Source organism: Plecotus auritus (genome assembly GCF_963455305.1).
Source record: "Plecotus auritus genome assembly, chromosome: 5".
NCBI lineage: Eukaryota > Metazoa > Chordata > Mammalia > Chiroptera > Vespertilionidae > Plecotus > Plecotus auritus.
The window spans coordinates 184,198,329-184,212,284 of NC_137776.1; the positions used below are offsets into that span (position 1 = coordinate 184,198,329).

Consider the following 13,956-nt stretch of genomic DNA (forward strand, 5'->3'; position numbering starts at 1 on the left):
AGCTGAATCCATGTTCTCACATGTTTCTGAGCGAAGAAGGAGGCCGTCTTTGAATCCTGCTAAAAACATGTGTGTGCCCCGCTGGCCTGGCTCAGCGGTTGAGCGTTGACCTATGAACCAAGAGGTCACGGTTCGGTTCCCAGTCGGGGCACAGGCCCATGTTGCAGGCTCGAGCCCCAATGTGGGGCGTGCAGGAGGCAGCCGAGCCATGGTTCTCTCTGATGGTTAATAAAAATGTATTTTTAAAAAATACGCGTGTGTCCATTCTGAGAGCCACACAGCCTCCCAGAGAGGAGGAGGGGCGGGAGGTGCGCTCAGCTGCCCAAGGTCGGGGTGGTCAGGGCTGACCCCACACCCCCGGGCTCTGCACCCCAATCCCAGGCCCTGGCTCCTGGGCCTCACCACCTCTCACTCCCCAGAACCCCTGGGCTGAGGCAGCCGGAGGGATAAGCTCCCGGTCCAGGTGGGGCGAGATCTGGGTAAGGAAGTGCTTCTCCAAGGATGCCCAGCTGGGACCCGGGAGGATTCGAACCCAGAGCCAACACCCTGGGGATGCATGACGGGGCCGCAGGGCCCCACTAGCCCAGAGTGGCCGCCGGTGCGCCTGCCTTTCCTCCAGTGGAGCCCCCTGGAAGGCTCACCCAGGGCCAGTCACCACCGCTTGGCGGCTGCTGGCATTTGCCACGGTGAGTGCCAGGAACGCAGCCCCCCCCCAACCCCCGCGGAGACCCTGCCTCACTCCTCGTGGCTGCTCCCTGACCCCTGGGAGTGAGTGTCCAGGTGCGTGATGACCTCCAAGGCTAGATGCCTGCTTATGGCACAGACTGGGAGGTTCTAGAAAGAATTTGGAGAAGGAGACCTGGTCTCAGGCCTCCCCCCTGGCCTGGGCCCGCCCAACTTAGGCAGACAGCACCCCCCCCCCGCCAAGGGCCAGGAACTTTCTCCCAGTTTCATCGTCACACAAAGACAGCCAATCCTCCCTGAGGAACAGAGCTCAGAGCAAGACCAGAGCCCAGCCCAACCTGCTCACAGCCCGTCTTTCACATGCCCGAGGATTTAACACTGGGCACCCGCCAGTGACCTCCGTGTGCTCCTGGGGTTGGGTTTTTAGTTTCTCCAGAGAGAGGAGGGACAGGAGGAGGAAGAAGATAGGAAAAAAGGGAGGGAGGGAGAGGGCAGGGAGGGAGAGAGAGAAAAAGGAAGGAAGTTAGTTTGATGTCTGAGGGTTGGGGGCTGAGTTCCGAGCAGGAGGCAATCATGGAGAACTTCCTGGAAGTGGCAGCACACGCTGAGTCCATTCTGCACAGAGGGAGCCGAGTGCGATGAGACTGACACTGGAGGCTCTCAGGGCTGTAAGACCCGACGGGCCTGTGGGAAGGCCCTGTGGAGTGTGGAGAAACTGCCATGGCCGGCTGGCCCGAGAGCGTTCCAATTCAGGCTGGGTCCACTCTCTGCTAGAGGGTGTCGAGGGTTGGGGAGCTTTGGAGACATGGAAGCGGGCCTGTCACTCACACCCCTTTCTGAATGTGTCCCCACCAGCAGGGTGCGCTACACTTTACCCCTCTGTAAGGCATCGCCCAGAAATGCCCCCCCCCCTTCCCAGCGCCGTGCCCGCGCCATCTGTCCCCACCCCCAGCACTGCACCCACTGCTTCTGCAGCAGCCGTGGCGCCAGCTGGAGCCTGTGGGGGAACAGAGCGGAACAGCAGGCCGCGAGAGAGTGTCTAAACACCGCCTATTCGGGGATCGTCTTTTATTTTTAGTGTGAAAGGGGCCCACCCCCCAGCCTTGTAGAACCGGCTCCGCGGTCCCATTACTCACTGTCACCTCGGAGAGAACTTTGGGGTCTCGGTCTGCCCATCCACGAATGGGGCGGCACGGGGCCCATCCGTCGGCTGGGGGTGGGGGGACAGGACGGGATGGCCTGCCTGGTGGTCAGGGGGTGCCTGGAGGGAGGGCGTGCGAAAGGCTTGCTGGCTGCAGGGAACAGCCCTCCCCGGTGGCCATCCCTCACTAGTCTGCTCCAGTTCCCGCTGACGGTGTCCATGCCCCCATCAGTGCCAATTAGGAGAGGCAGGGAGGCAAAGCGTTTGGCCCGGGGCACGAGCAGGTGGGAGGGTCAACCGGACAATTCAATTCCCCAGCAGACAAATGTGATTACTGCGGCCGCCCGGGCCCAGCCCCCACCCCCCGCCCTCAAGGGCCAGGACATAAAGGGCCAGGTGGGGCGGCCGAGCGCCCAGCCATGCAGGTCCCCAGCCCCAGCGCGCGCGAGGCCGCCTCCATGTACGGCACGGCGGTGGCCGTGTTCCTGGTCATCCTGGTGGCCGCGCTGCAGGGCTCGGCGCCCCCCGAGAGCCCCTTCCCCTACCGCATCCCCCTGGACCCCGAGGGGACCCTGGAGCTCTCCTGGAACGTCAGCTACGCGCAGGAGACCGTCCACTTCCAGCTGCTGGTGCGTGAGCTCAAGGCCGGGGTCCTGTTTGGGATGTCGGACCGCGGGGAGATGGAGAACGCCGACCTGGCCGTGCTCTGGACTGACGGGGACAGAGCCTACTTTGGGGTGAGTCTCTCCTCCACCCTGAGCCTGCCCCGACCCAGCCTCCCAGCTGGCCTCCCTCCTACACCCCACCTCCTTAGCCCTGTGTCCCAAGCTCGCCCATTTGCGGGAAGAATGAGAATAGATGCTCTCCAGGGTCCCTGGCTGCACCCCAAGCTACAGGACGCAGCGCAGCCGCAGGGGGGAGGACCGGCAGCCGCATGCATAAGCGCGTCTACCCCACCGCCCACCCCGGGTGCAGACCCCACATCCCCCACTCACACGAACAACGTCTGGGCACCCACACCCTCGCACGTGACCAGGCGCAAGGCCGCATGCACCCCGGGCCGGGGCGCGGTGCTGGCTGGACTAGGTTTGCACAGGCAGGCCCACCGGGCAGGCTTGGCCCCCCCGGGCGGAGCGCTTGACCCCTTGCCTTGGAAAAGCAGCCGTTCTTGCTGGAGAGGGTGGAGCAAGGGGGAGGTTTCCTTTTAAACTAGAGCAACGTTGGGGCCTCCACAAATTGAGCGAGGTCCCAGGGTGGGGGCCCAGGCCCTGTCCTGAGCCCCCCCGCCCGCCCTCCTCCCCAGCTGGCCTCCCACCAGGGTCTCTCTCAGCACAAACCCCTCCCCCCCACCAGAAACAGACACAGGAAGACGAAAAGTCTTTGAAGTTAGGACGTACTTTATCTGTGAACAGAGGGACTCTTATCCCATGAGGTGGGGGAGCCAGGCCGGAGTGCTGAGTCAGGAGGGGTGAGCCCGGCCTCTGCCCTCGTCGGAAGGGCGGGGAGAATCTCCTTCCACTTCTGTGGGTGTTTGTGGGTCACGCGCACTGACAATGGCTGAGACTTCTGGTCCCTGACTAAGCTCCCTCCAGGGCCCGTGCCAGCCCTGCAGGAGGGTACGTGCTGGGTTCACAGGTGAGGCCCGGGCCGGGGGAGCTGCGTGGGGCCACCCAGGTCGGATGGGCCGGAGCTGCCTGGTTGGACGCTCCGTAGCTGGCGGGGGGGGGGGGGGGGGTGGTCACGCAGCCCCCCTGTGCCCAGAGCACTCGCTCCTCCGGGCGGGCGGCGTAGCGGCTGCCAAGTGAGCCGGCCTCTCCCTCCTGCGCTGCAGAATTAATTTGCACAACAAATTCCTGTGCAAACAAATGTCAGGCTTGTTTTCCTCCTCCAGCAAGATGTTCGACAACTACTTTCTAGGTTCCCAGCCCGAGCATTACCAGCAAACTTCCTGCCTCCGTTTAACATGAGTCCCGCGAGCCTCCCCCCACCCCCCCCCGCCCCGTGGTGGCGGCGCCTCTCTCCCGGGAACGCTGTTGCACAGTCGTGGGCAGCTTCCTTTCTTCTCAAGGAAATGAAGACAGGCGATGGCCCTGGAGGCAGTGCAAACAGGTCCTGAGGCCGAGGCCCCCGTTCCTGAGCGGAACAGAGGCTCCCCCCCCCGCCCCCTGCCCCGGCAACATGCGCCCCCTGCTCTGGCTGGAGCCCCTGGTGCAGGGGAAGCAGCTGGGGGGTGGGGCGGGGAGAGGCCAGCCAGGTCTGCTTAACATCTGGGGGAATGCCGCAGGTCCGTTTCCTCCCCGGCCTCAGTTTACCCTCCCCAAGCGAGGAGGGGAGGACGGGGCGAGGGGAGCAAGACGCCCAGGCGCGGGGTGAAGGGGGTGCCCACTCTCGGGGGAGCAGGAGCGCAGGACGGGCAGTGAGCCGAGGGCCACCTGAAGCACTGTGCCCGGTCCTCTCTCGCCGCCCCGCACAGCCCTCTGCCGTCTGCCCTCCGCGGCTCCAGGCGCCGTCACGACCCTCCCTCCGCAGGCCGGTGGGAGCGGTGTTTGTCTGAGGCCTCTTCCCAGTCATGGCACCTTCTTAGCGAGACGACTCCTGGTCCCGCCTGGAGGTCTGGGGCTGACTGAAGCGCAGTAATCCCTCCTTGGGAAAAGGGCTGTTTGAGATGGATGTTCGAACTCCCCTGTTGTTCTTAGACAGTCCCTTGTTCTACAGGTCAGCTCTGTTATTTTAGATCGTCCCTTATTCTGTAGAATAACTGTTTTAGCTTGAATAATAGAAAAAGATAAAAATTCAACTGTCTGACCTTGCAAGCTAGCCACCTAACCTAACAGACGAACACGGATACTATTCCCAAGGGTTTGTTTGTTATGTATCCAAGATTACAAGCTGTCTGCAAAAATAACTCACACTTACAAATTCCTCTTTGTGAAATCTGCAGACAAAGAGCTCGGAAGGTATAAACAGGGAAAATGTCCTCCGTGTCTTTGCTCAGAGACTGGGAGACGCCTCCCTCTGGGCCCCTGGCGTTTGTGAAGGCTCCTAACTAATGGGCTCGGTAAGGCGTCTGTGCCTAGCTCGCTGACTTTCGATACGACATAGCCAGCCCCGGAGCCCCGCTGGCCTCCGAGAGCCCTGCTTCAAGGTCCCAGGGGAAGGGAGACAGGACGTGGCGTGAGCCCCTAACCCCGGCCAGACCCCGGCCCCAAGGGCCCGTGTGCCCTGCGCGGTGGGCAGCAACCTTCGCTCCCAGCCCGTCCTGTCTCGGCTCCCGGCGCTCCCAGCCTGTCCTGTCCCTGCAGGACGCCTGGAGCGACCAGAAGGGACAGCTCCACCTGGACGCCCAGCAGGATTACCAGCTGCTGCAGGCCCAGAGGACCCCGCAGGGCCTGAGCCTGCTGTTCCGGAGGCCCTTTAGCACCTGCGACCCCCGGGACTACCTCATCGAGGTGGGTGGTGGGTCTGGGTTTGTGTTCACGGCAGCACGGGAGAGAGCCAGCCCAGTCCCTGCCCCCCGTCTGCCTGTGACCTCCAGCTCGCAGCCACTGGAACCTTCTATGCCCTCTCCATCCAGCACCAGTGGGGCTGGCGGCTGCCTTCTTGGTCAGTGCCAGGCATGCCACCTGCCAGGCGGGGCGGGCAGGGGCCCGGCGTCCCCGGGTGACCAGGAGCCCTGCTCTGGGGTCCGCCTGCACGATGGCCGCTCTGTCTCGGCTGCAGGACGGCACCGTCCACCTGGTGTACGGGATCCTGGAGCAGCCCTTCTCGTCGCTGGAGGCCATCAACATATCGGGCCTGCGGACGGGGCTGCAGCGGGTGCAGCTGCTGAAGGCCAACATCTCCATCCCGGCCCTGCCCGCGGACGTGCGCACCATGGAGGTCCGCGCCCCTGACGTCCTCATCCCCGGCCAGGAGACCACCTACTGGTGCTACATGACCGAGCTCCCCCAAGGCTTCCCCCGGCACCACATCGTCATGGTACGTGGAGGGGGGGGGGCGGGGGCCCTGCTGCCTGGGGGCCTGCAGAGCCGTCCTGGTCCCTGGAGCTGTCCGAGGTCCTGGTTGAACCAAGTGTCCTGAACCCTGGGCACCTGACCTTCCCGAAGCCACAAGTGTGGTCTGATCCATCGCTGCCTAGCTCCCAGGGCCTGGCACCCCAGCTCCCAGGGCCTCTGCACCCCAGCTCCCGGGGCCTCTGCACCCCAGCTCCCGGGGCCTCTGCACCCCAGCTCCCAGCCTGGACCAAGGCAACTGATACCCTGAGTTCTGCTTCTTCCCCTGGGACTGGAATGGCCGTCTGTCTGTCTGTCTGTCTGTCTGTCAGGCCACCTCCCCCTTCATTCAAAAGCAGCTTAACTCAGAGCGCAATTGCTCTGAGCACCTCCCAGTGGCTGGGCAGGTGGGCGGGCGGTGTCCACTGCCCCAGACTCGGTGTCCCCTCCACCCCGCAGTACGAGCCCATCGTCACCGAGGGCAACGAGGCGTTGGTGCACCACATGGAGGTGTTCCAGTGCGCGCCCGGGTTCGAGAGCTTCCCCCACTTCAGCGGGCCCTGCGACTCCAAGATGAAGCCGGAGCGCCTCAACTACTGCCGCCACGTGCTGGCCGCCTGGGCCCTGGGCGCCAAGGTCCGTCACCCGCGGCCTCCGCGGGAGTTAGGGTCCCCTCCACACCTCTGTGTCCCCACGTCTCCGAGAGGCCCCATGCGGGGGCTCTGCAGGGTACCCGTGAGGCTGCCACGAGGGCCCACCCCCAAGGCCCCGAGGCCTGTGCGCGCCTCCATCCCGCTCGTGGGAGCCGCGGGACTTTTCCCAGAAGCCCGCGAGCTGTGTGCTCTGTGTACTGACCTCGGGCCGGCTGCCGCAGAGGGGTTTGTGCACTGGGGGTCCCGGGTGATGGGCAGGTGTCGCAGCCGCCCTGGGCTGCACTGCGGGGCTTCCCTCCACATCCAGAGGGGCCAGCCAGGGGCTCGGGCAGGCTGGCCGAGGGATACCAGCACCCCACTCCCCCGCCCCAAGTCCAGGAACATCGTGTGCACTGGCGCCGAGCTGCTCGTCAGCAGGAGAGCATTGTTCTAATCCGCTGCCCCGCCAACACCACCCCTGCAGCTCAGCCCCACCCCCTGCAGCTCAGCCCCACCCCCTGCAGCTCAGCCCCACCCCCTGCAGCTCAGCCCCACCCCCTGCAGCTCAGCCCCACCTCCTGCAGCTCAGCTCCACCCCCTGCAGCTCAGCCCCACCCCCTGCAGCTCAGCCCCACCCCCTGCAGCTCAGCCCCAACAGTCATGTGGGTTTGCCACCCGGGACCCCCTCGGACCCCCAGTCTGTCCGCCAGGGCTGCTGTACCTGACGCCCAGCCCACCTCCCTCCACGTCCTGCAGGCCTTTTACTACCCGGAGGAAGCAGGCCTTGCTTTCGGGGGTGCTGGGTCCTCGAGGTTTCTCCGCCTGGAAGTTCACTACCACAACCCGCGGAAGATACAAGGTAGGAGCTCGAGCTGTTTCCCCGGGGCCCACCTCTGCCTTCCCCTCGGCGCGGGACTCCCCCACCCCTGCTGTGACCCACAGGGCACGCACCCCTCACCTCTCTCGCTCACCGCTTGCTATCTGTCTCCGGGCCGCAGTGGCTCCCGGGGAAGGGCCTTGCGGGGCTGGCTCAGCCCCAGGGACACGGCACTGTTCCCGATACCAGCCCCTGGGACAGGCAGGCAGAGGTTCCCGTGTACCCATTTTGCAGATGAGGGAATTAAGGCCCAGAGCGTAGGGACCCACGAGGCCACAAAGTGAGGAGGGACCTGGGAGCCAGGAGTCTGGCTCTGGGCCGCGGTGGTCTCCATGGGCACGCAGCCTTGCCGGGACTGGCCGGCTCTTGAGCTGAGCGAGGCTGGTCTGAGACCAGAGCTGTAAGGATCCGGTGGATGCTGGGTCGGTGGAGTAAGCGCCCGCCCTGCTCCCGCACCCTTGGCTCACTCTGCAGGGCCAGCCAGAGCAGGAGCGAGAGTTGGGGTTGGGGTGTGCCGACCAGGCGGCTCAGGGACGTGGGAGGCAGAAATAGCGTGAGGGATCAGACTGTCAGCCCCAGGCCGGGTCCCAGCCCGGCCCTCCCTAGCTGTGTGACCGGGGGGGGGGGGGGGGGGGGGGGAGGGGTTGAGGGGGGAGATGGTGAACCTCACCCCGCCTGTCCGCTCACCTCCCACGTGACTGTCTTCCCGGCGCACAGCCCACCCCCCGCCGCGGGAATTACGGCCGCGCACAGGGAAGGGCATACGTCAGCGGGCCTTGGCGGGAGACAGGATTTAGTGCTCACTGAAAGCCGGGAAGCAAATGGGTTTCTGAGAACTCCTGAAGCGCCGGGGAAGTCTGTCTCCTCCTGATTCTCTGGGTGTATTTATGGACCCGTCACCAAATATAGGGATGCGCCTGTCACTCCACAAATCTGGAAGCGGCTGCTTTCCTATAAATATCAGAATCCCACCGTGATCTCGTTATCTCATCCCGCTGCGCGCCAGCCAGCCGCATCTCCCTTACGTTGTCATCCTCGGACGCAGTGAGCCGAGGCACAGGGCTGTGTGTGCACCCTGAGTTGCAGGCTGGGGGGGCATGGCGTAGGGAGGCAGGGGGCAGAGGCAGGAGGCGTTCTTGGCTTCACCTCCAAGCAAATGAGCGGGAGCCCCCCGGCCCCCACCAAGGCCCTGGGCTCCGTTCCCAGCTCGGCCACGTCCCAGGCCTGCGATCTTGGGCAGGGTCCTCGGCTCAGGCTCTGAGCCTGTTTCCACGTCTGTAAATTGGGAACGAATACTCTGTTACCTGGGCTCTCCACCCACCTCCCAGCTCTGCTGTGCGTTCCTAGGGTCGTCCAGCCCCCCCCCCCACCTTTTCTCCACGGGACCCTCCCAACGCTCCACCCAAAGTCCTCAGGACCCGGTCCCTGACCAGTTCCAGGCAGGGAAGGGCAGGAGACGGGTGACGAGGCCACAGGTCGTGTGGTGGGGCCTGTGGGTGGCAGTGTCCCCGGACCTCTGACCCACACCCTCGTGTGACCGCCGGGAGGCCGCCCGGGGAGCTGAACTCCCCGATGAGCTACTTCAAGGGGAGCGGGCAGGTGTGGCTGGACCGTGCTGGGTAGAAGCACGGAGGTCTTAGGACGAGGCCCTTGGCTTTGAGCCGAGGCCCAGAGAGGGGCAGCGACTTGCCTGAGAGCACCCAGCACACTGCTGACCAAGTGTCTGCCTCCTGGTGCCAACGGTGTGGGGTCACAGGCCCACGCTACAGGCTGGGAGCAGGGGCGGGCTGACCACTCCTCCTGCCTCAGGGCAGCGGGAGTCAGCCTGCCAAAGGGGCGGGGGACCTTGGCTCACCCCTCCCCCCCCCAGGCCGGCGGGACTCCTCGGGCATCCGCCTGTACTACACGGCCACGCTGCGGCGCTTCGACGCAGGCATCATGGAGCTGGGCCTGGTGTACACGCCCGTGATGGCCATCCCCCCGCAGGAGGCGGCCTTCGTACTCACGGGCTACTGCACGGACAAGTGCACGCAGCTGGTGAGCGCCGGCCTGGCCTGCGGGGTGCCTGCGGGGTGCCTGCCAGGGGGTTGCCTTTCCAGGGACGCAGTCCCGGGGACCGTCCTCCTCGAGGGCCGGAGAGGCTCTGGGGCCCCAGGCCCGGCCGCTGCTCAGGAAGAGCTGGCTGTCCCCATAAGGACGTCCCTCTCAGACAGCGCAGCCCCCCCAGTTTCCTGACGGGGGGTTAATGCTGGGGAGAAGGTTGAGGCCGGGAATGCTCACGTCCTGGGACGCTCTCAGCCTCGCTGCCCCGTGCCGCGGTCGGTTCTGGCAGCAGGCGGAGGGCAGCGGCCCAAGTCCCCCACATGGTCAGGCCCTGACCCGTGCCCCCCCACCCCCCCGCAGGCCCTGCCTCCAACGGGGATACACATCTTTGCCTCCCAGCTGCACACGCACCTGACCGGGCGCAAGGTGGTCACCGTGCTGGCCCGGGACGGCCGGGAGAGGGCCATTGTGAATAGGGACGACCACTACAGCCCCCACTTCCAGGTGGGGACCCCCACCCCAACCCGTCTGACCTTCTCTCTCCCAACAGTCACAGAAACACCCTGTCCAGGGGCTCCTTGTCCTGGGCCAGGCCCAGACGCCCGGCGGGGGCCGCAGTGGCCAGCCCTGCCCCCGGGATTTACTCTCAGGGAGGGCTCGGGTGGATTCTGGCCTGTGGCCGATGCGGATCTGGGGAACTCAGGTGGCCTGGTGGTAGCAACTGTCCTGTTTCAATCCCTCCAGCAGAAGCCAAACTCAGCCAGGCTTGGCTCCCCCAAGGGGCTGGGACGAACCTACGCCCCAGAGGGCCGGGGGGTGGCTGGAGTGGGGTCCAGCTGAGGTCCCCTTCCCTCCGCCCCCTGCTCTCCCCTCCAGGAGATCCGCATGCTGAAGAAGATCGTGTCCGTCCATCCAGTGAGTGCCCGGTCAGGGCCACGGAGGCCGGGAGGGCCGGAGGCACAGACAGCAACCAGGGGTGGGGGGCATGCAAAGGTCCCTCCGTGTCCACACGGCAAGGGCCGGGCTGTCCCACGGTGAGGCCCCTGGAGCTCAGAGGGGTGGGGACAGACGGCACTCGGTCAGCCGACCCCAAAGCCCGAGAGCCGCAGAGGGAGCGGAGGGCGTGGAGGTCGCCCGAGGGGCTCTGGTCACGCCCAGGGGAGGCCGGGCCATGCGGGCCTTGCCCACGTTCACCGAGGGCCGGGACACAGCCGGCGGACGAGGGGGCCATGGAAGCCGAGGCGCGGTCACGCCTGGACACTCAGCGTGTGACCCTCAGGTGTGGGGCCCAGGGCCACTGCTAGACTCCTGTCGTGGGCCCATGACCACAAGTGCTGTGGCCCAGTCCCGTGGGAGCGTGGGCCCCGAGCACCCGTCACCCCAGGTGGGCAGGCTGACGGGCCTCTGTCGGCTCGGCTCACAGGGGGACGTGCTGATCACTTCCTGTACATACAACACGGAAGACAGGGAGCTGGCCACCGTGGTAAGTCCCCGACTTCTCCCTGCCCCCCGGCCCTGGAGCCCCTGCCGCCTGGGGCTTCCCGTTCGGACTGTCTGCACTTTCGAGAGGACGTCTTTCCTCACCTGGGGTGGAGGCTGCTGGGGGGCAGGGGTGCCCCCTCATTCATTCGATCAAGTGTGGCTGCAGAGATCCACTTGGACCGCTGGGTAGCTGAATGAGGGAGTGAATGGACGGAAGAATGAACGGATGCGCTGACCCAAGGGACGCGCTGCAGGGGTGGGCGTCGCGCGGGGCCGAGCCACAGCCTCTCGTGCCCGCAGGGCGGCTTCGGCATCCTGGAGGAGATGTGTGTCAACTACGTGCACTACTACCCGCAGACGCCGCTGGAGCTGTGCAAGAGCGCCGTGGACGCGGGCTTCCTGCAGAAGTACTTCCACCTCGTCAACAGGTGACGGCGGCGGCAGGACCCCCCCCCCCCCCATCCCCAGGCCCTGCAGCCGGCGGGGGCGTGTGGGACCCAGGCCAGGTCCTCAGAGCAGGGGGAGCCGTGGCAGGCATCCCCAATGGATCCCACACCCCCTTCCTGCCGAGTCCGGATCCCCAGCCCAGCCGTCCAAGGTGGCCGGAGAGGAAGCTGTTCGCCATCCTGGCGTGGAGGCGGGGCCCCCACAGCCTGAGGCACCCCGAGCAGCCGCCCTGTGGGGAGGAGGCGGCCTGAGGGCCACTCCGGGGACCCCACCCCGCCTGCAGGGGGTGTCTCCTTGCCCCACCTGCACCCCGACGGCCGCTCCCTCCTGCCGCCAGGTTTAACAGCGAGGAGGTGTGCACCTGCCCCCAGGCCTCGGTGCCCCAGCAGTTTGCCTCGGTCCCCTGGAACTCCTTCAGCCGCAACGTGCTCCGGGCGCTGTACGGCTTCGCCCCCCTCTCCGTGCACTGCAACAAGTCCTCGGCCGTGCGCTTCCAGGTGGGCCCCGCTGCGCGTGCCGGGTGTGCCGGCCCCCCTTGGCCCCGCTCTGGGCCCTGCTCGCCCGGGGCCTCCCGCAGCAGGTCCTGCAGCTGCCTACCCCTCTGCGCCCGCATCAGCCCCAGGCCCCCGAGGACCCCCGTGTGGGGTGACAGGCTCCCCTCCAAGGAGCCCTCACACAGAACCGTTAGAGAAACAGGTGGGCCCAGCCAGCCGGCCAGCCCATGGAGGGAGGAACCTGCGGAGGGAGGAGCCGACCACCCACGTGGGCAGGGGGCTCCCCGCTCCCGGGCGCCGTCACATCACATCACATCACATCACATCACATCACATCACGGGACCAATCTCGGTGGTGTGAGCAGGGCGCCAGCAACCTCCCCCGGAGCCTAAAAATAAAGCGAGGGGAGGGGCAGGTGGGAAGGAGCAGTCTGAGACGGGGAGCGGGTCTCCCTCCTTCTCGGAGGCCCACTGGGGTTCAAAGGCGGCTCCCGAGTCCCCAGGCTGAGTCAGGTGGGACCGCTCTGCCGATGCCCCGGGCACATTTCCTGGGCGCGTCTGGGGCCGGAGTAACTGCTCACGGATCGGTGCCGGCTGCCAGGGGAAGGCTGACAGTCACCAAGGCGGTGGGGTGGCCGCGGCAGCAGACTGGGGTGGGGTGCAGCCGGTGGGGGAGGAACAGCTGCCGCGGCCACTGCACCCGGGGGCTCTGAGGTGAGGGTGAGTGGGGCGGAGGGGGTGCCAGGATCACCTCCAGCGAGGCCCTCCAAGCAGCCCCTGGGGTGGGGAGGGTGAGTTTGGTTTGAGGACAGGAAACCAAGGGCTTACTGGGAAGATGGCTGGGGAGGCGGCGCCAGGTCAGCCCTCCAGCCTGTTACCACATGGCCCCTTCCTCCCAGGGGGAATGGGACCTGCAGCCGCTGCCCAGGATCGTCTCCCAGCTGCAAGCGCCCGCCCCTCGGTGCCCGGCCAGCCAGGGACTGAGCCCTGCCGGCCCCACTGTGGTCAACATCGGTGGGGGCCAAGGCTGAGGGCAGGCCACCTCCTCGCTCCCCCTCCATGCTACCCCTGTGGGCACATGCCAGCGCTGTGCACCCCCTCTCTGTGAAGACCTCCTTGAAACAGCTCAATGTGCCCCTGCCTGAGACCACTGCGCCCTCCCCCCACATGGCCAGTGCCTCCCGAGCGCGCCTGGGGCACCCGCCAGGCCTGTAAGGCAGGCCAGCTGGCGGTCTGGAGCCCAGTGCCCCAAAGCCCTGCCCGTGTCTCCAGGAGCCACCGGCCCTCCCGGGCAGGAGCCACACCTGACTGCACTCAGCCCGCCCCCAGCCCATTCGTGCTCCCGTGCGTCCCTCAGAGCGGCGTGTTGCAGTGGGCGGCTTCCCTGCCCACGGAGGCAGGACGAGCCGTTTCGCCACTTCGAGACTCGCCTGGGAAACGGCTCGTTTCGGGGTGACGAGACGCTTCGCCCACCTGGAGGGAACCCTCACCGCAGCGCCACCACGAAGACGGGACGGCCAGGATCCCGGCGAGGGTCTGGGGCGGCTCCCTAGGGAAATGGGACTGGCAGCCCCGGGTCCCCTCCTCCTTAAGAATCAGACCTGCCTCAGGGCCCCCTGGCCTCTTGGTGCAGGTGTGACGTGGGCGGACCAGCTCACCCCCTGCCCCTCGTTTTCTCATCTGTGAAATGGGGCCAGTACTGTGCCGATTGATGAGACAATAAAGCTCACCCACGGGGCGGCCTCGCTCCCACCAGGGGCCTCGGCTGAGCTCCTTCCCACGTGGCCCCGTGCCCGTGGGGAGCTGGGACACGCCTCGCTTCCCGGCCCGCCTCCGCCTTCCTCCCCGCACAGCTGCCTCCCGGCTAAGGCCAAGCTCCGCTCTCGGCTTCTGCGGGAAGTAACAGATCAGACTGTTCAGCCAGATCAGCAAAACCCTCCAGCCTCCAGGGAGGGAGGGGGTGATGGATGGGCCTCGAGTCCCCACTTACACCCGAGCAGACACCAGCTCAGCGGCCTGCGAGCCACTAATCACACAGAGCGAACGGGCTGCACTGCGTCGTATAAATCATGCTTCCCGCGCCGAGTCACAGGGCGATCATGGGAAATGCCAGAACCGACCGGCCAGCCAGAGCCGCCGCCCTTGCTCATCTTTATAACCCGGA

General features: G+C 66.2%; 1 protein-coding gene across 3 annotated transcripts; it reads left to right on the forward strand.

The window, feature by feature from the left end:
- The first annotated feature begins 2,210 nt into the window (after positions 1–2,210).
- On the forward strand, positions 2,211–13,550 carry DBH (dopamine beta-hydroxylase). Of its 3 annotated transcripts, none has more exons than XM_080669027.1 (12): positions 2,211–2,562; positions 5,128–5,274; positions 5,546–5,803; positions 6,277–6,453; positions 7,206–7,308; positions 9,197–9,363; positions 9,730–9,873; positions 10,246–10,284; positions 10,793–10,852; positions 11,152–11,279; positions 11,636–11,795; positions 12,692–13,550. In XM_080669027.1, exons 1-12 carry the CDS (start codon positions 2,245–2,247, stop codon positions 12,821–12,823), a joined length of 1,833 nt encoding a protein of 610 aa, XP_080525153.1. In that variant the 5' UTR covers positions 2,211–2,244; the 3' UTR covers positions 12,824–13,550. The 3 variants fall into 3 exon arrangements, with proteins under 3 accessions (XP_080525153.1, XP_080525154.1, XP_080525155.1); XM_080669028.1 differs by having other exon boundaries at positions 2,246–2,562; positions 11,209–11,279; XM_080669029.1 differs by lacking the exon at positions 11,636–11,795 and having other exon boundaries at positions 2,247–2,562; positions 11,209–11,258; positions 12,830–13,545.
- The last annotated feature ends 406 nt before the right edge of the window (positions 13,551–13,956 follow it).

What these genes read in the sequence shown, in the direction of transcription:
- DBH (XM_080669027.1), top strand. Translation starts at nt 2,245, where the DNA reads ATGCAGGTCCCCAGCCCCAGCGCGCGCGAGGCCGCCTCCATGTACGGC. An exon ending in CCCGGCACCACATCGTCATG is followed by an intron (nt 5,804 to 6,276) that starts GTACGTGGAGGG and finishes TCCACCCCGCAG; the next exon opens with TACGAGCCCATCGTCACCGA. An exon ending in ACAGGGAGCTGGCCACCGTG is followed by an intron (nt 10,853 to 11,151) that starts GTAAGTCCCCGA and finishes TCGTGCCCGCAG; the next exon opens with GGCGGCTTCGGCATCCTGGA.